This window comes from Phaseolus vulgaris, chromosome 3 (assembly GCF_000499845.2).
Source record: "Phaseolus vulgaris cultivar G19833 chromosome 3, P. vulgaris v2.0, whole genome shotgun sequence".
In the NCBI taxonomy this organism is placed as follows: domain Eukaryota; kingdom Viridiplantae; phylum Streptophyta; class Magnoliopsida; order Fabales; family Fabaceae; genus Phaseolus; species Phaseolus vulgaris.
Genome location: NC_023757.2, coordinates 38,788,855 through 38,808,071, shown reverse-complemented (window position 1 = coordinate 38,808,071; position 19,217 = coordinate 38,788,855). Strand labels below are relative to the sequence as shown.

At 31.2% G+C, this 19,217-nt stretch overlaps 2 protein-coding genes across 3 annotated transcripts; both read left to right on the top strand.

Annotated features, from left to right (window-relative positions):
• The first annotated feature begins 6,088 nt into the window (after positions 1–6,088).
• LOC137807555 (auxin-responsive protein IAA12-like) lies at positions 6,089–7,603 on the top strand. Its single transcript, XM_068608242.1, has 3 exons — positions 6,089–6,533; positions 6,619–6,993; positions 7,280–7,603. Exons 1-3 carry the CDS (start codon positions 6,316–6,318, stop codon positions 7,332–7,334), a joined length of 648 nt encoding a protein of 215 aa, XP_068464343.1. The 5' UTR covers positions 6,089–6,315; the 3' UTR covers positions 7,335–7,603.
• An 8,564-nt stretch (positions 7,604–16,167) lies between these two features.
• On the top strand, positions 16,168–18,928 carry LOC137807554 (uncharacterized). Of its 2 annotated transcripts, none has more exons than XM_068608240.1 (2): positions 16,168–16,404; positions 17,422–18,928. In XM_068608240.1, the coding sequence occupies exon 2, from the start codon at positions 17,480–17,482 to the stop codon at positions 18,590–18,592; it is 1,113 nt and encodes a 370-aa protein (XP_068464341.1). In that variant the 5' UTR covers positions 16,168–16,404; positions 17,422–17,479; the 3' UTR covers positions 18,593–18,928. The 2 variants fall into 2 exon arrangements, with proteins under 2 accessions (XP_068464341.1, XP_068464342.1); XM_068608241.1 differs by lacking the exon at positions 16,168–16,404 and adding an exon at positions 16,489–16,611.
• Positions 18,929–19,217: the final 289 nt, after the last annotated feature.

The following is a 19,217-nucleotide window of genomic DNA, read 5'->3' as shown; positions in this document are numbered from 1 at the left end:
TCACACTAATTTTTTTTTAGCTCAAGCCATTTCAAAATAAAAAAAATAAAAAATTTACTATTATTATTTTAGCATAGTTTAATTTGGATTATTATTGTTAAATGACTTTTTAGATATATTTGGATTGTTTAGAAAGTTTAAAATATATGTTGTGATTGAATGGTGTATTGATGTGTTAAATGAAGTGTGCAATGATGTGATCTAAACATAGTATTTTCAGGAAAGGAAATAATGTGTTGAGATTGTTGGTAGGGTGTATTGATCTGTCAGGTCCCGATCCAATGAGACGATCCTGACTCTACTGATACAATGGAATCACATATATGAAATTATTTAGTTGGTGAGAGTCGAAGGAGATTCATATGACTTTGTCTGCAGTTAGAAATATAATCTGGTCTTTCAGGTCATATGAATTTACCCTGTCATACGAGATGATGAGATAATAATATATTGAGATGTTTATGTGCATGATTGTGTGGATTCATAGAGTAGTATGACAGGTGCAAGTCTCAGAATTCTAATTTCAATACACGAGTCTTCCGGAAGCAGAATCAAGTGTCTGAGTATGTGAGTCAGTAGAAATCTGACAAAGAGTAATGTGGATGATGAATGTGGTAGACAGTTGATGAATTTGTGAAATTTGTGAACATTGATGGTTTTATGTTGATATTTAAAGTCTTATATTTGAAGTTTTAAAAATACCTAGTTTATCCTATATTTTGTTTTGTGTTTGTATTCTTTAATCTGTAATGATCGTGTTAATTTACACATGAGCAAATGCAATTGCAGATAATAGAACTCCTTAATGAGCAGTCAAGTCAAATGTGGAGATACAACTATTATAGTTGTATATATTTATATAATAATTAGATATAGTTTACTTTTTATTTTATGAAAATGAATAAAAATAGGTACGTTAGAATAACTCCTGAGACTGAGTTAGTGTTTCAGCTCCGATACAAAAATAATATCTATTATAAATATAAATTCTATTTATTTAAAATAAAATTTATAAAATGAAGTTAATTATCTAAAGATCCATTTAACATTGATGAGTATCTGGCCAGCAGCTCGTTATGTCAGTACCTTCTGGACTAGTTGCTGATGTCTTAGAGGAATTAACTCACATCACCATTTTCAATCAGTGCCGCCCGACACCCAACCCAATCAATTCATCACTCCATGCTTTCAGCACACAAAATACAAAAATTGAAGTTACTGATCAATAAACCGGACCAAATTATAAATGAGTGCTGAATTTTAGCCTGATGTGGCTGTTTCACACTGAAAGCTCCTGCTACTTCTGCTTGCCTTGTTCAGTAACCACTCAACAGTAAATACAAATGCAGATGCAAGGACAACTAGCACGCGCCCACAAACACAAACAATGAATTAAGACCATAATCAATGCATGCCGAACCACCACAACCATGAAGCAGCCAATGAAGACAACCGAATCCAAACCCCTCTCACGTCACAAATCAATGGAGTGTGTGAGGAGACACGCTTTGAACCACTCCATACCCTACGCACCCTAGGGGAGCCCCTCACCCCTACCCTCCTAGCCCTAGCCCATGCAATATGTCAACACATCAACCTTCTCCCTCCAATTCCACACCACCCAACTGCCCTATCCAAAGGACAAAACCACTATACTATGATATGATGTAACTTTTGAGTTTGGATTTCATCATTTGAACAATGAAGCTTCCATTTTAAAGTGGTCCTCCTTCCTATTGTTGTTGGCTTGGACCATCCAAACACATGGCCTCTATGCTCTTAGACTGCATGGTTTTTTGTTTGACAAGAAACTCAAACTGAAAGAGAGACCTTGCGGAAGATTAATTGTACTGAAAGAAGTCAAAGACACTTATGATATTATTAAACTTCATATATATTAATCACATGTTTTAAAACTACTAAAAAACGATATTCTAGAGACTTGAAATGGAAATAGTTTTACTTAATTATAGATATTCAAGCGGTTTTTAAATACATAAGATCTAAAAAAAAGGTGTGAAGCGATATTTGAACTGATATCTAGAAAGAAAATGAGTGTTGGTAGCATATCTTTACATGTATCAACCTGCATTTTCTTTTAGTATTATTGTAGGGAAACCATGTGGGTACACCGGTCCAGATGTCTCGTGTGCATGTTGGGGCATCATGTGAAAGTGAAACCTCTTTACACGCTTCTAGCAATCGCTGACAGCAACTGCTATAGTGATTTTGTGAGGGTAGTGCAAGACGCAATGCTTCTAACTTTGAATTCTTGTTGGGACTCTGGCTCAAACACGGACCATACAACAACAATATTCAATTTCTACGATTTGTTGCATCATCTCAATATGTTACTAACGTGAATAGGGAAGGCAACACTTTTTTGGTTAGTTTCTGTCTCTGTGTATTATGCTATGAATAATTTCTTAATTGCTTTTTATTCGTTTATCTTCTTTCGTGAAAGATTCTGCATATTTGAACGATAATTCCTTGTCTCTTCCCTTTGTCGGCCTTTTATTGATTTATACATCCGTGTTTCACTCTGATGTGTGAAGAGAATAAACTTCTATAATTTTTATTTTTATTTTGTTTTTTAATTATAAAAAATGTGAGAGTTTATTGCATATAGACGTAGATTCTGAAAGAGAATTATGTCAAAATTATCTTGCACACTAAGATAAAGCCCCCTTTAAATACTCCCCCTTACTTTTCTATATGTTTTTAAAAAGTTATATTTGCAGAAAAATATACTTTTCATATTTTAATAAAATAGCGATACAATATATTTATTGCTGTATTATTATATTTAAAAATTTGAAACTATAAGAACATAAATAAAAATGAACAATCTCTTTTCAAAATTAAGATAGGAAAAAGTAAAGTTAAGGAGTATTAAATTTGTGGGAATATCAAACGTCTATTATGATAAGCACTAGGTTGAATGCAATATTTGGATTGTCTACATCATTAACAAATACAAAAAAAAATGCAATAATTTCTTTTATATATATATATATATGTATGTATATAAACTGAGATATTCAGGTTCTACAATTAATACAAAAAAAAAAACTACTTTTAGTTTATGAGTGTTACTATTCTCACAATAAATCTTTATCTAAGAGTAGAGAGATAAGATTTTTTTTTTTGAAAAAAAAAGTAACGTAATAAAATAAAATAAAACAAATGAGTTGTAAAGAATATTATAAATAGTATTGATCTAAATTAATGAAAGGAAATTTGAAAAGCAAGAAGTAGGAGAATGGAAAAATTGGGATGAGGGTAGTTAAGCATGTGATATGACTACAAGTTATTGAATCCAGCTGAGAAGTGTATCTTCAGATTTGCTTTCCATCTCTGTCACCCCTTAATCAAAACACCTTCATCTATGGAGCGTGTTTGCAACGCTCCTCTCTGTTTTAGATTAACTAATTATCCTTTATTTTAATCATGCCCTACAGTTTAAAGTTTGTTATATAAAAATTAATTTAGTCTAAGTTTACAATAAACGTGTCCTAACTCCACAGTGTAGGTGTATCTTTTATATGATAATTGATTTAATTCCTTATTACTTTTGAGTTACAAAGGTAATTGTGATAATTTGAAGAAAAAAACATATATTCTTCCTAGGTTAATTTTGACTTAGCCTTATTCAATGATTTAAAATTAATTTTATTACCCATAAAATAAATGTGGCTGCCGTTTTTCAAGCTAGAGAACAGATTCAGAGTTACGATTTTTACGTTTGATACATTTATTTAAATTAAATTTTGACGATAATTAATTATTTCATTCAAAAGATTTTTCTTTTCTTCAAGCATCAAAGTTCTTTCATACAAAAATGTAAGACTTATTTTTTTAATTTATTTATTTTCTTTTTTCATATAAGTTCTTTTCCTTCTTCCTCTTTATTTTTAAATATTTTATTTCTATCATCTCACATGTTTGATATTATTTTTAGAATTTGATAACACTTATATCTTCATTCAAAGAAAACAAACTCGGTCAAGTAAAGATATCATTTGAGTCACTTAAATAAGTGCGTTGTTTGTCATACTTACTTAATAGAATCATTTTCGCTCAATATTGTCTGACATTTGTATTTAAGTGTTTTTTTTTGGTTTATTTGAACATATATGTTGTGTATATGTATGATATATGTAGAAATCATTTAATTGTGTGCTTGAATGATTGTTTTTTTAATTTAAATGCATATATATATTATATAATATGTGATTTTGAGATCATAAATATGAGATGATTGTTCCTGGATATTAAGTAAAGATATATGTTGTAATAGAGATTTCCTAATTATATAAACTAGGATATTTAGTGATGAAAAATTGGATGAAAATTTATAGTATCAATAAATCTCATGTTGAATCCGAGAGATAAATAAAATTTTGAGTAAGAATATGTCTTAAATTTACTTTGATCCATCAAGTTCGTGTATATGAGATACTAAAATGAGGTAGATATTAAATCTCTAATGGTGAATGTTTAATGTGGAGCTTCTAGAATACATTAATAGATATTTCTTGATAATATTGTAGATATATAAATTTATGAGTGATTTGTATGTTTATGTGTATGGGTTTAATGAATAAAAACAATGAATTGTGTTTAAACATCAAGTTGAATAAAGTTAGACTTTATGATTCCACTAGTTCATTTTTGGCATCTTACCATTAAGTTGTTGTCTTTTTTTTTCAACAATAATATATATATATATATATATATATATATATATATATATTAGGTTTGTCTAAATATATATACATGAACAACCTAGAGAAACAACTTATGAATGTATTGGATACATTAGCAGATTGTAGACTCCGGAGCTAAACTACTTATAGTTCTGCGTTTGCAAGAACATAAAAGGAACATATTAAAATTCAGTTATTCATTTATAAAATTTAGAAGAAGAAAAAATGTTCCTTTAAATTGTAGTTATTATTTAAGTAAATATTTTCCATATCCACATAAATTTTGGGACTTAGAATGCAAATAGAAAAGTAATTTTTGTAATGAAATAATTAATCATTTTAAATTTTTCATTTTAAATAAAATTGTCAAACATAAATTTTTCTATAATAATTCTTCACACATATTTATGAATGAAATCTAATAATTATTTTTGTTATATAATTATAATATAATGTTTTTATATTTTTCGACATTAATTGAGTAGGTAGCTATATATTAGAATTGATTTTTTGTAGTGTTCAAATATAATAAATGAATAAAATAAAAATAATATGAATATTAAAAACATAAACTAAATAATATTGTTTTAAAATATTTTATTTTTACTTATTTTCACTTTTTCTAATTTAAGCGTTTTTTTTATTTCACGTGTTTCATAGTTGAATCCAAATAAAAGAATAAAATTTATCTATTTTTGAACAATTAGAATATATTGTAATGATGATGTAGATTTTACTACTATAATGTAATCATAATGACAGATGAAATATATTTAATTATATAATAAAAATTATACTCAATTAATGATATAGTAATATATATATAGAGAGAGAGAGAGAGTAAATTATAATGTACAAAATTAATCACTTTTCAAGATAGTAAATAGAAGTGATATGTTTTATAAAGAAAATTATATAAATGAGGTGCAGTTTTTATGTCATGATAGTTAGGAGATTAATCTAAAAGTAAATTCCATTGAAGTGAAACTAATTTTGACAACTGCATATTAAAAATGCTGAGTTTATAATTTTGATGTAGCATAATTTTAAAATTGATTTATCTCTTGAAGTCGTAAACATATATGGTGAGTATTTTTTCTAAGAAGAAGATGAAAAGTTTGATAGAGATGTGAATGGTGATATGGTGAAGAGGTGAATGGAATCTAAAGAGTTGAAAGGTGTTGGGTAGAATAAGTAAAGGAATTGAAATATTTTAGTTTTGTAAGGAGTGGATGTGGATGAGAAGGAAGTAAGTGGAAACGGGATTTGAATGGGATGCGCGTGAGTAATAGTGATGGTAATAATAGTAACAGGAGTGGGTTGGTGGGGGTGAAGGTGGGGATTTGAATAAAGAAATACAACTAAACATGGAGGCAATTGGGTCGCCAAAAAGCCGAACATTGATTCCGACACCTTACCCTTTCTTCCCAACACCTTGTCCCATACCCGCCAGCCCCGGACTTCCCTACCCTACACTCATGTCTCTCTCTCTTGCAAATTAAAACCCCCATCCCTAGCTGTTACTCTGTCTCTCATCATCTCCACTCACATATATATACTCTTCTTATTCTCATTCTTCATACACTTTTAACACCTTTCTCATGCAATGGAGCTTCAACTCGGTCTCGCTCTCTCAACCAGTTCATCTCAACTACTTGACCTCAATTCTCATGCCTACGACTCTATCTTCCCTTTCCATCACAACAACAAACGTACCTTCTCCCAACTCATTCCCACGCTCTCTCTCCTCCCTCTGACGCCAAACCATCATCAAGAAGATCATCATCATCATGATAACCACACCCAATGCTCTACCATCACCAAGTACGTTCTACTACTCAATTTTTCCTCTTTTGCATTTGGACATGTGATCGCTTCTTGTATTTGACTTTTGTTATTGTGTAATCAGCAAGGATGATGAAGAAGATGTAGAAGGTGTGGTGGGTTGGCCACCAGTAAACTACTGGAGGAAGAAAATTCGTGTCGATAACTGCGGAGATCAAGAAGAGGTTGTGGGGAATAACGATAACATAGTATGGGTTGACCAGTGTCACGGCCATGGTTGTTCGGCCACTGGAAGGTCCAATTCTCTGTACGTGAAGGTGAAGATGGAGGGTGTTGGAATCGCACGGAAGGTCGATCTTGGCATGCACCAATCCTTTGAGACGCTCATGGAAACCTTGATGGACATGTTTGGAACAGGTCTTCAAGAATCAAACAGCTATGAATTGGCTTATCAGGACAAGGAGGGTGACTGGCTTCTCGCACAAGATGTACCTTGGAGGCAAGTGCATCCTATCTATTACCTTTCTAATAATTCTGGACCAAATGACAAACCCTATTCATTCATTCTCAATTCAGCTTGCTCCATGTATGATAAAAATAATAATTAGGCTTTTTCCATCCTGTGGAAGTTAGAATTAATGTTTCTGTTTCAAGTGGTATGGGGTAAAAGCATTGCCAAAACAATCATACTAATAGTTAAGGATATCTTCCACAGAACAAACATTGAAATGCATGAACATTCCAATTGCTGTAACTGACTAGTGTTTTTGGATTTTGTTATGCAGGAGTTTCGTTGGGTGTGCAAGAAGACTGAAATTGGTGAAGAGTAGCAGCAGATGAATGGCGACAAAATCTCGAATCTTGACCTAGTCAACTTTGTCTGCCAAAACCTTAATTACAAAGGCAGATGACATTTACATTTTCCCTTTTGGTTAACTGTATCTAATCCAGCTGAATATCCTAGTATTATAATATATATATATATATATATAGTTTTTGTATGAAACACATTATTAAAGTTTCTCACTGTAGTTGGTTGGTAGTATGAATGATAAATGCGCCATAGTAATAGTTTTTGACCTGCATGCAATTTCATTTATATTCTGTCTCTTGTTGTTTTTTTTAGTTTTTTGTTCTCCTAACACCGTGTTTGGTATGGAACCTATTGACATTTGACATGAGTATAGCTGGCATTCATATTTCTAGAAAACCTACCCTGTTTACGCCGACTTAGCCTGTTTTCACCGACTTAGCTCCACTTAATTTAAAGAAAAAAAAATCTATTTGAAAGAGTATCAACTTAATGTTTTTCTGAAAAAAGAAATGAGAATTACACATATAGGTTATGAATTATTAATTTTGGTATGTGAATATCTCCATTCCAGAAATTTAAGGAGGATGAAATCTTTTTACCTTTTAATTTTAATTTGATAAATATTGATTGATAGTGTATTTTATTGAATTTATGTTATTTAAAATATTTTTTATTTATTTTTATATCTCGGAATCCCATATTGAAAGTTGCTATGCAATCTATTCATTTTTTAAAATATTGATTCAATATTTTTTCTATCTAATTGTAATTTTTGTAATGATTACTTCAAAAGTAAGTCTAAAAATATTTTCATTTTCTATTATTTATTTTCTTTTAATACGATGTTATGGAAGAATTTCAGAATCATTAAACGAAAAGAAAACGAAATATGGATATATGGACTAAAGATGCTCTTAAGTAACTTAATCACTCCTCTTTTACCATGTTATAACCTTTTTCATCGAAGTAGTTTTTTGAAAATGATTTCCAAAGCTTTGTTTGTCTCACTTCTTTCTTTTAACACCTAGTTCGCAAAATATATTTGATGTTTACTTAATTATTAAATTATCATCCAAAAAATATGTGAAATGATAAAGTTTTCTTATATTCTTCTTTTATTTATATATTTTGTTCAATTTGTTGTTTGGCAATTTCGCACTCTCACTATACCAAAAACTAAAATTAGCTGCAAAAGAAAGTGAAACTAAAATTAGCTATACCAAAAACTAAAATTAGCTGCAAAAGAAAGTGAAACTAAAATTAGCTGCAAAAGAAAGTGAAAGTGATGCTAGGAATCCTAAATAGTGTTCACTAAGCCTTCATTTAAAAAAAAACGTGGGTTATATGGACATAAACTAAAAAAAAAAAAAAAAAAAAATTATGTGGGTCAAACTGTCACTACTGAACTATAAATGATAAATAATAATAAAAATTTAAAATTTTGTAGGTTAAGCCCACGCAAATATAATATATATATATATATATATTTAAATTAAATTTAAATATGTAATAAAATTATGAAGGTTAAGCCCACGCTTCTTTGAATAAACAATATAAAATATAATTTTGTGGGGGTAACATGTAGGTTAAGCCCACGCTTCTTAAAAATTATATGGCCAACATGTAGGCTAAGCCCACGCTTCTTTAAATAAACAATATAAAATATAATTTTGTGTGGGGAGCATGTAGGCTAGGCCTACGCAAAAAAACACCACTTTTGTCCCACACACCCGTCACTATTTTTATGTCAAGCATATTAACTTCCAAATTTTAATGACAACTACACTTTTGCATCTATTTATTATAACTAATGTCCCTTTTTGACCCATGCTAATAAACATATTTTTTTAAGTGTCTACCTCGTGGCATATACCTCACTTACTATTTGTCTAAAAAAATCTTATTTAGCTGTATTTTTTTAAAAATTTAAACATTTTTTGAAAAAAAAAATAAAACAAGTCCTAATTAAACAAGTCCTAATTTTAAAGTTACTGTATTTACATTAAAAAAAACTCATTTTATATCTATTTTATTTACTCCTATAACAACATCGTTATTTAGGATTCTAAGTGTGAATTTGTCCCACATTAAGTAGGAATTTGTTTGAATAACAATATATAAGAAAGAAGACTTACATATCTATTGTCTTTTTTGGGTTGGAAGTAATGTTTTGACTTTCTTATGTGAAATGTTCATGGCCCAGTGTTGAATCACCTCCACATTTAAAAAAAATCTCATGAAATTGGTGTCCTGAACGTGGATCGAACACGTGAGTGGTTGAATCTTGTATGGTTAGGATTCCTTGTATCAAAAGCCTTCCTGACAAGGGTTTCAGGTTATGTTGTGATAAAAACGACGTTACAAGTGGTTAACCACTATTGCTTGTGGGGAAGTACCAACGTGGAAGAAAGTTGCACTTGAAAGGGTGATTGTTAGAATTCCAAGTGTGAAGTTTGTCGTGGACGTAGACTAGTTATAGTCGAACAACGTAAATTGTTTGGATGTGATTTTCGTACTCTATTCTACCATGTTTTACATTCTCATTCTCCCTTTCTACATTTTCATATTATGTTAATTGATTAGACGATCCAATGAATGTTGTTTTTATTCAACAAACTTGTGTGGTGAACGTAAAATGAAGAAACTCAATCAAGATGACTTCTGCATAGTATGAGGTTGAGAAATTCACTAGCTTAAGTAATTTCGAATTATGGTTGTTAAAGATGCATCTTATTCTAGTTCATCAGGGCCTTCTTAAGGCTTTGGAATGAGATTTCAAGTCTGAAAAATCCATAACAGAAAAGGATAAGATTGCATTTTTAGAAAAAGGCTCATAATGCAGTTGTTCTAAGTCTTGGTGATAAGATCTCGAGGCAAGTTTCAAAGGAGAAGACTACAACGGGATTATGGACGAAGCTTGAAAGCTTCTATATGACCAAGCTCCTGGTTAACCATTTATACCTTAGACATGCGTTATACTCGTTCAAGTTGAATAGTGACAAGGTTGTTAGTGAACAACTGGATGAATTGATGTTCATATTGATTACGGAGATCAAACATTGTTGTTATTGTGTGCTTTACCAAAACACATGATTATTCCAAGGAGACTTTGATGTATGGGAGAGAAAGTTTTTCTCTGAAGGAGGTTCAGACTGCGTTGAACTCGAAAAATTTGAATAAGAGGTTTGATGTGAAGACTTCAAATTTAGGAGATGGCCTAATACCCAAAGGAAGATCGTCTAATTGTGAAAATGGAGGGAATGTTAGATGGAAATCTAAGTCTAAGACTCGTGATGTTAATGTAGTGAATTATTTCAGATGTTATCATTGTAAGAAGGAAGATCACACAAGAAAATATTGTCCTTTGAGGAAGAGGGGTTAAAACACTGATAGACCTTCTAGGTTTGATAAACAGTTTGATGGATCATGTATGTATGGTAAAACAGCTTTGGTGGAAGATGATTATGAATCATCAGAGGTTCTCATGGTGTCGAGTAGTACTGATGTTTATGAATGAATTTTGAACTCTGATTGTTCGTTTCATATGACACCAAACCGTCTATGGTTGCAACAATTTTCAGAACTTGAAGGAGAGTTTGTTTTCCTTGGTGATAACAAGTCATGTAAAATAACTGAAATTGAAGTAGTGAAATTTTGTCTTCATGATTGAACTAAGAGGATGCTTGAAGAAGTTATGTATATACCTAACTTGGATAGAAATATAATATCTCTTGGAAAACTTGAAAAGAAGGGATATATTTTTAGAGGTGAAGAGGGGGTTGTGAAGGTGTTGAGGGAGGTGATGAAAGGTGCGAGAAAGAATTACCTATATGCCTTGAATATAATGTTGTAATTTTTTACATATAAAAATATTGAGTATGAATAATTTATAGACAAAAAATATATGAAAATTAATGAATTCTATGTTTATGATTAAATTTTTTAAAAATTACTAGTTTTCCTTATTTCTTGTGTTATGTTTGTTTTTCTTTATATATGATGACGGTGTATTTCAATAGAATAAAAAATGATGTTGTAGATGATAGAACTTCATATTAAATTGGTGAATTATTTTAAATTTTCTCTTTATATTTTAATTTTGATATATATATATATATATATATAAAATTAACTTTTGTGATATAATCATTAGTTGTTTTAGCTAAAGATGTACACTTCTTCATTCATCAATTAAAAAAATGATAAAACCAACGCTTTTAACATGGAGCTGTGTTTTCTAAAATGAGAACAATAACTCTTTAAGAAAACAAAGTACAGTAATATGATTTAAAATTATAAAAAATGAAATATTTAATTAAGAAAAACTAACAATAATTATAATTATAATAGTGGATTATTTTTTAAATCGACCGTTATTATTATTGCAACTTATTATTTGAAAATGCAACATCATTTCCTTTTGGCATGCATGAGCTGATACAAGTTAAAGTATCATTGCGGCTTAACTAGTTGCACAACAGAACAAATTCAGTTGAGAGAAGTTTCATCAAGTTTTTCAAGACTTTACAGGTAAGGAATTGAGTTTTTGATAGACAAAGTTTATATATGGTGAGTAATTTTCTTTTAGTATCTTAAACTTCTTATCAAATGTTGATGTAGTATATGAGGGGTGTAGATAGAACCAGAGTACTTGACTTGTAGTTATTGGGCCGAGTTTAGAAAGAAAGTGGAAAACCAAGTATTTGAGAAAGGTGATTAGAAAGTTTATATTCTGTCTTTTTTCAAGTTAGAAAAGCAAAACCAAATTTTCTTATCTTTTTCGTTTCCTTTCATCTCCTCCATGGAAATCTAAGCTTTCATCTAAATATTTTCTTCGCCCCCAGAGAGTTAAAGCTAGACGCTAAGAGTGTGAAATCCATTTTTTTTTTCTTGGATAAGTTTCTCATTTTCTTTGATTTTATGTTTGTTTCTTGGACAAGTCTTGCATGTTGTTTTGGGCTCTTAGGGTTTTGGGAGAAATTGATAATTTAAAATCTTAGTTCTTGGAAACGTTTGACATTTAACACTTGATTTTTGAGCTGAACAAGAAGTTTCTTGGAGTTTTATTTCATCATCTTCTCCGAAAGACGACAGGGAAAACTGAGGTGAAACAAACTAAACTTTATCACAAATTTCAAGTTAATGGATTATTTTAGGTTGTGTAAATGAGTTTGCGTGTTTGTGATAAGTTGAAATTTAAGTGTTGTATTGTTGTTCATGAAATTTTGAAATGGAATTTTAGAAATTTCGTTGAAGGGTTTGGAATTATAATTGTTGATTATTGAAATGTGTTAGATGACTGTATATGGAGTTACCAATCATACATATGTTAGTAGAAGGAATCAAAATTGATAAACAATTTGGTAACCAAGCATATGTTATATACTACACGTGTTAATTTAATATGTTCATATTAAATATAGTTTTTCAGAAATCATTCGGTCTTAATTTTTTATTGCACCCATTGGTATCTTTGATAAATTATGCACGTGTTTGATTATTTTGATCTATAATTTATATAAGCTATTTATTATTATCAGCAAAAAAAAAAATTGTGGTTGCTTTTTAAAAATAATAACTATTTATTGATGTGACCAAATAAAATATCAAGACTTTAATAGCTCGTGGATCACAACAGTGTTCCTACTCTATATTCTGACTCTTTTTTTCAAATCAATTTTTGAAACAATGGTATTTATATCATTCGTTTTATAAATTTACATGTATAAGAAATTATATTTATTCATATATATATATATATATATATTTGCGTGAATGTTTAATTATTAATATTTATTTATATATTAATTTTAGTTAATAGTGGGGTCACAGTATAAATATAATAAAAATGTCATGTTTTTATTCATTACTTCTATTAAAAAAAATTAATTTAATTCATGTTTAAAAGTTGAGTGCACATGATAAAAGAGAAGAAAACTGAGTGGACCCGAAAGAGATAGGTTGTCGGTTGTGACGAGTCAGAGTGGATTTGTTAACTGGAATACATTAGAATCAAACATGCTAATATTAAAATGCACTAAGATTCATGGAATAAGAATATGTTTTGTTTATGGGATCAAAGGATTATTAAAATCCATTTTTAACACTTAAAGAAAGAGACTGTTCTGGAAGTTGTAATTCTTTCTCTGTATTACGTAAGATCATGTATAGACTTAAAACTAAAAGTTAAATGTATATCTTAAAAATAAGTTACAAAATTATGACTAAAAAAATTGATATAATTTTTTTAAATGATTTCATAAATTAGAAATATTTTAATAAATTAAAATATAAACAAGTATGAGAACTATAAAAAAATAAATATGTAGATATTAATTCCTATTTATGTACCAATCTAAAAAATTAAATATTAGATATACCCACTGTAAGGATCTAGAAAATAACCTTAGAGTAGAAGTGATATATTTTAAATGATACCTGAATATTTTATTATTAAAATGAAAATGACATATAAATAGAAAATTCAATTATTCAGGTTTCATTTTAAAATAACCACCATCTCTCTAAAAGTTTCCCTTTTCATTTCTCTCCCTTCTCTCTAAGATTCTGACCTCCTCGTTCATCTGTTCGACGATCAGAGTACGCCATTAGACTCCTGGCAGCAAAGACTAAACCAAACCAAACCGAATAATTTTATATCTCTGATAGAGTAAGTTTATTTTCGTACCCTTTTCCTTTCCTCTCCTTCTCTCTATGATTCTGACATCCTCAGCTATCAGTTTGACGATCGGAGTCTGCCATTGAACTCCTGCCAATGAACTCTACAAGATTGCCCGATCAAAATCCTAAATAGAGTAAGTTCATTTTTGGCCCTTTTCTTTGAGTCAAATTTTGAACTTGATAGGTTGTCTACATGAGTTTTACATGTGACTCTTTTAGCTTTAGGGTTAATCTCTGTTAACTCAAGGTCCTAGTTATATAGTTAGATTTTGATTAGGACTCTGTGGTGCAGGTTAATTACCTTTAAGCTTTTGGGTAGGTTTGAAGCTCTTGGTGAGCATCAACTAAAGTTCAGGTAAGGGAAGCTAGTCTTATTATTTTCAATAAAACCCTAGGTTAGAAGATTCTGGATGTGGAGGTGACGTGGTCACCAATTCTAATTGTTTTTGCTTGCAGGATTGTCTGGAATGGAATTAATTATGTGTTTTAAGTAAAGTTTGAGATATATTTTGATTGTTTAGAAAGTTTATATATATGAAGTGATTGAGTGGTGCATTGATATGTTAAATGATGTATGTAATGAGGTTAAAGTGTGATCAAGACGTAGTATTTTCAGGAAAGGAAATACCATGTTGAGATTGTTATTAAGGTGTATTGATTTGTGAGTGTCCTGTGAACGAGACGATCCTGACTCTACTGATATAATGGAATCAAATAGATGAAGTTATTCAGTTGGTGAGAGTCGAAGGAGGTCCATTGGCTGATTCTGAGGTTTGAAAGAACTGATCAGAGAGCACAAATGGATTTACCCTGTCATATGAAGATGATGAGATATTGAGATAATTATGTGCATGGCTGTGTGGGTTTCACAGCAGTAGTATGACAGGTGCAAGTCTCTGGATGCTAATTTCAATAGTCTTCCGGAAGTAGAGTCAAGTGTCTATGTGTTGTGAGTCAGTAAAAGTCTGACATATGAAAGATGAATTTTATGAATGTAATAGACACTTGATGGTTTGAGAAATCATATGAGAATTGATGAATTATGCTTATTAATTTGAAATTTAAATTATATCAAAACTTTTTATATAGATAGCTTACCCTGTTATTTGTTTGTGTTTGTTCTGTGATGATCGTGTTTTACATGGGAGCAGATGAGATTTCAGGTGATAGAGCTCCTTAGTAAACAGCTGGAGAATGAGATAGTTTTATTTGAATGTTTTGTTTTGTTGTTAAAACTTTTTTTATGTATATATATTAAATCCCTATGAAGAGGGATATTTCTTTTGAGATACACATATGAGAAAATAGTATATGTTATTTGTAATTAGATATTGCTTGTTTTACTTTTATTACATTATATATGGGTAAAATTAAGGATGTTACACCCACCTTATATAGGTCATAGAGATATTTCGAATGAAGATAAGATTTCATATATTTTTACGGACAGATATTCATTTGTGATTTATGTAGCATAGACACTAACAGAGATATTGATATACGAAGATATGTATGTCTAAAATTAAGGACATGGAGACACGGATCTATATATTATATAATTATGAATTATTTAAATTGATAAGATTTATATGTAAAAGTATGTTTCAAAAAAAAATTCTGAGCAGAAAGATGTTTTTCATGACGGATTCAAAATGATTTGTTTCTTACTTTTATAATCATAATAAAAAATTATACAATAAATTTGAATTTTTAGAAAATTAAGTATTTTTTTCTTTTCAAATTGTGATAGAACCGTACTAGAATTATCAGAAATCGAATAAATATTTTTTAAATTGAATACTTGACGAATACGTATTCTACGAGTATCATACGAGTGTCGGTATCCGATATGTGTATCCGACACCGACACACCATTTTAGAGAAATATCCAACTAGCTTCATAATTTCTCATCCTAATTAATAAATGTCATTTTCCATTTAAGTAACCCAACTCTCGTTAAAAACCACTTAATATACCGAGTTTGAATATGAAAGATATTTTTAGATGCGGATAATAAAATTAAATCTGTTATTTGAATAAATAAATAAAAATATATGTTTTTTGGTGTTAGAATCTTGCAATAATTAGTAGAAGATGAAGGTGTTAATGTATGTATGATGGTGATAGTGACGGTTAAGAAGGTTTAGGTAACCCATAATATAGTATTTTGTCTTTTTGTGGTAGCTTCACTTCCTCTCTGCCTCTTTCTCTCATTCTCTCATTCTCAGTCGCCAGAGTCCAATTTGATGAGAAAAGTATCGAATTGGTAGCTAGGATTGGGATATTAGGAATACCTATTTTCGCTCTTATCCTCTCCCCTTCTGTCGCACACTTCCCTACCTTTCGATGGATTCTCCCCATCCATTTCCACCCTCTGTTCCTATCTCTTTCTTACCTTCTACAACTTCTCTAAGGTACTCTTAAATTCCTCTTCCTCCTTCTTCTTCTTCATGCATTTATCACACTTCTTATTCTTGTTTCTCGTCTTTTTTTTCTTTACAATTCTGTGTTTTATTTGCATCAGTTTTTCATTGCGATGTGGGGGTAAAATGTCTTCTTCACAATTCCCACATGCCCATTTTTTTTCTCGTCTTTCTCAAATTTAGGTTTGCCAAGATAAGGTAGTTTTCCTTTCAATTCTTAGAAGGGTGAATGATTTATTTGCCTTTTGGTTCGGGGGAATCGATTCAATTGATTCCTTCTAGATTTTCACCCAACAGTTTGATTCCATGTTTCTGATTCCGTTCCTTTATGATTTATTACCTGGCTTCAGGAGCGGATTATTTTAATTGCTGTTTAAAAGTTAAAATCATCACTTGTAAAGGAATGTCATGATAAACCATAAAAGTTTGAAATATTTGGGATAGATAGGTTTAATTAGTTTCATCATTTATTAGGATTGATGAGATAAAGGAAGAGTTCGGGCATTTGTTTCAATTTTGGCCGCTTTGTTGTGTTAACTTTCTTGCCAAACTTCCTGTTTATAAACTGTTTTCTAAAAGTCACAAACTAGTTGGTATCCATTCTGAGATTTCTTTTTTTTTATGATAAATGTCTACACTTTTCTTCTTAAGGAAGCATACCGAATGTTTGTTCATGTCTTGTTGGTGTCTATTCAAATGAGACTTCAGTGTGAAACTACTTAACTGCTTGGAAATTTTGGTATCTCCCGTTAACAACAGCTACAATATCTTTTTTGGAAAATCCGGTTTAGCTTGAATTGTAGCTTTTGCTATATTTTAGCGTGCACTGTTTATGCTAAGAAATTCACTTTCCTTGGTATAAATTTCGAGACTTTTCATAATTTTTATGAGGACTTATGCTGCACTCTTTTCTTAACCTTAGTATTCATTCATCTCATGAATGAATCTCAGTAGAATATGATCACTTTTGGTTGTTGTTTCTGATCCCTTACGTTGAAATTGCTGCAGGTGAAAATGATATCTCTGAATGTGATTATCAAACTGGGGAAATCAATTAAAATATTCAATGTTTCCCCTTCAAGTTCAAGGCTTGGCTCCTCGACCACGCCTCGTTTCTAGGAGAAAACCTCCCTTGTTCTTTTGTTTGTTACTTCTATTACTGGTGCCAATTTTTCTGTTAGGAATTTTTGTCCATGGCCAGAAGATTTCTTACTTCTTCCGACCTCTTTGGGACAATCCCCCTGCCCCCTTCAAACGTATACCTCACTATTATGCAGAAAATGTCTCTATGGACCACCTTTGCAGTCTTCATGGTTGGTCCCTTCGCTCTGAGCCTCGCCGCATTTTTGATGCTGTTATTTTCAGCAATGAGTTAGACCTGCTAGAGATCAGATGGCATGAACTTTTTCCATATGTATCAAAATTTGTGATCCTTGAGTCCAACACCACTTTTACAGGCATTCCAAAAAGACTCTTCTTTGCCTCTAATCTTTCAAGATTTGGCTTTGCCATGCACAAGACTGTCCATGACATTTATCCTGGCAGAGTTGCGGACCCTGGATCATATGAGGACCCATTTATGCTTGAATCAAGACAACGTGGGGCGATGAATTCATTGTTACGCCGTGCAGGCATTTCCTACGGTGATATTCTTCTCATGTCAGATACAGATGAGATACCAAGTCCTCATACTTTGAAGCTACTTCAATGGTGTGAAGGGATTCCTCCCGTAATGCATCTTGAGCTGAGGCATTACATGTACTCATTTGAGTTCCCTGTGGACTACAGCAGCTGGCGTGCCACTGCCCACATCTTTGGTCCCCGGACACAATACCGTCACTCACGCCTGACAGACTTAATCTTCTCCGATGCAGGATGGCACTGCAGCTTCTGCTTTCGGTATATTTCAGAGTTTGTGTTCAAGATGACTGCCTATAGCCATGCAGACCGTGTGAAACGGAAGTCTTTCTTAAGTCATTCAAGAATTCAGAACAATATTTGCAAGGGAGATGACCTTTTTGATATGCTCCCTGAGGAATACTCTTTCCAGGAGTTGATTAAAAAGATGGGGTCTATACCCCGTTCAGCTTCTGCGGTTCATCTTCCTGCATACTTGATAGAGAATGCAGATAAATTTAAGTTCCTTCTTCCCGGAGGTTGCTTAAGACCACCAGAATAAAGGCTCCTTTTATCAAAGTAACATGCACAAAGATTTAAATTTGGTAGGATACCTTACACAAATATTTAAATTTGGTAGGATACCTTACACAGCACCAAGACTCTTACTTTTATCATTGTTCTTGAAAATGAAGCAGCATTGGAGAAACAGACGATAACAGTCAGTACACATTTTGTTGCTGTAGAAACTCATCTCGCTCGTGTACCTTTTTTGTACCGCAGAAAATGCCTGTGTTAAGTACAGGAGAGAACTAGGAACTCGGTTAAAAGTACAGAGAGCTTCAACCAAACATAAATGGTGATAAAAGGAAAATAATACTTTTGTGATGTTCTTGCATGTGTTTCCTTATTCAAGCGGTTTTCTTGATGAATTGAACGTAAATAAATTTCATAAGTCATTACTTCTGAGAGGGTAACTAAAGAAAACGTTTGTTTTTTCTGTTTTTCCATACTGATACATCAACGTATCACCGAGGATACAGTTATTGATTGCAACTTATACTTCGTTTTTTTCTAAAAATAGTTGCTAATTATGATATTGTGAAAGTGACGAATTCAAGATTTTGATGAATAATCCTTGTAAGAAGAATAGTAATTATTGTTTTTGGCGATGGTATTACCCTTTT

Bases quoted from the DNA above. Each gene is read 5' to 3' on its own strand.
- LOC137807554 (XM_068608240.1), top strand. From the start codon at position 17,480: ATGTTTCCCCTTCAAGTTCAAGGCTTGGCTCCTCGACCACGCCTCGTT.
- LOC137807555 (XM_068608242.1), top strand. From the start codon at position 6,316: ATGGAGCTTCAACTCGGTCTCGCTCTCTCAACCAGTTCATCTCAACTA. The intron at 6,534-6,618 runs GTACGTTCTACT...TTGTGTAATCAG, and splicing joins CAATGCTCTACCATCACCAA to CAAGGATGATGAAGAAGATG. The intron at 6,994-7,279 runs GCAAGTGCATCC...TTTGTTATGCAG, and splicing joins GCACAAGATGTACCTTGGAG to GAGTTTCGTTGGGTGTGCAA.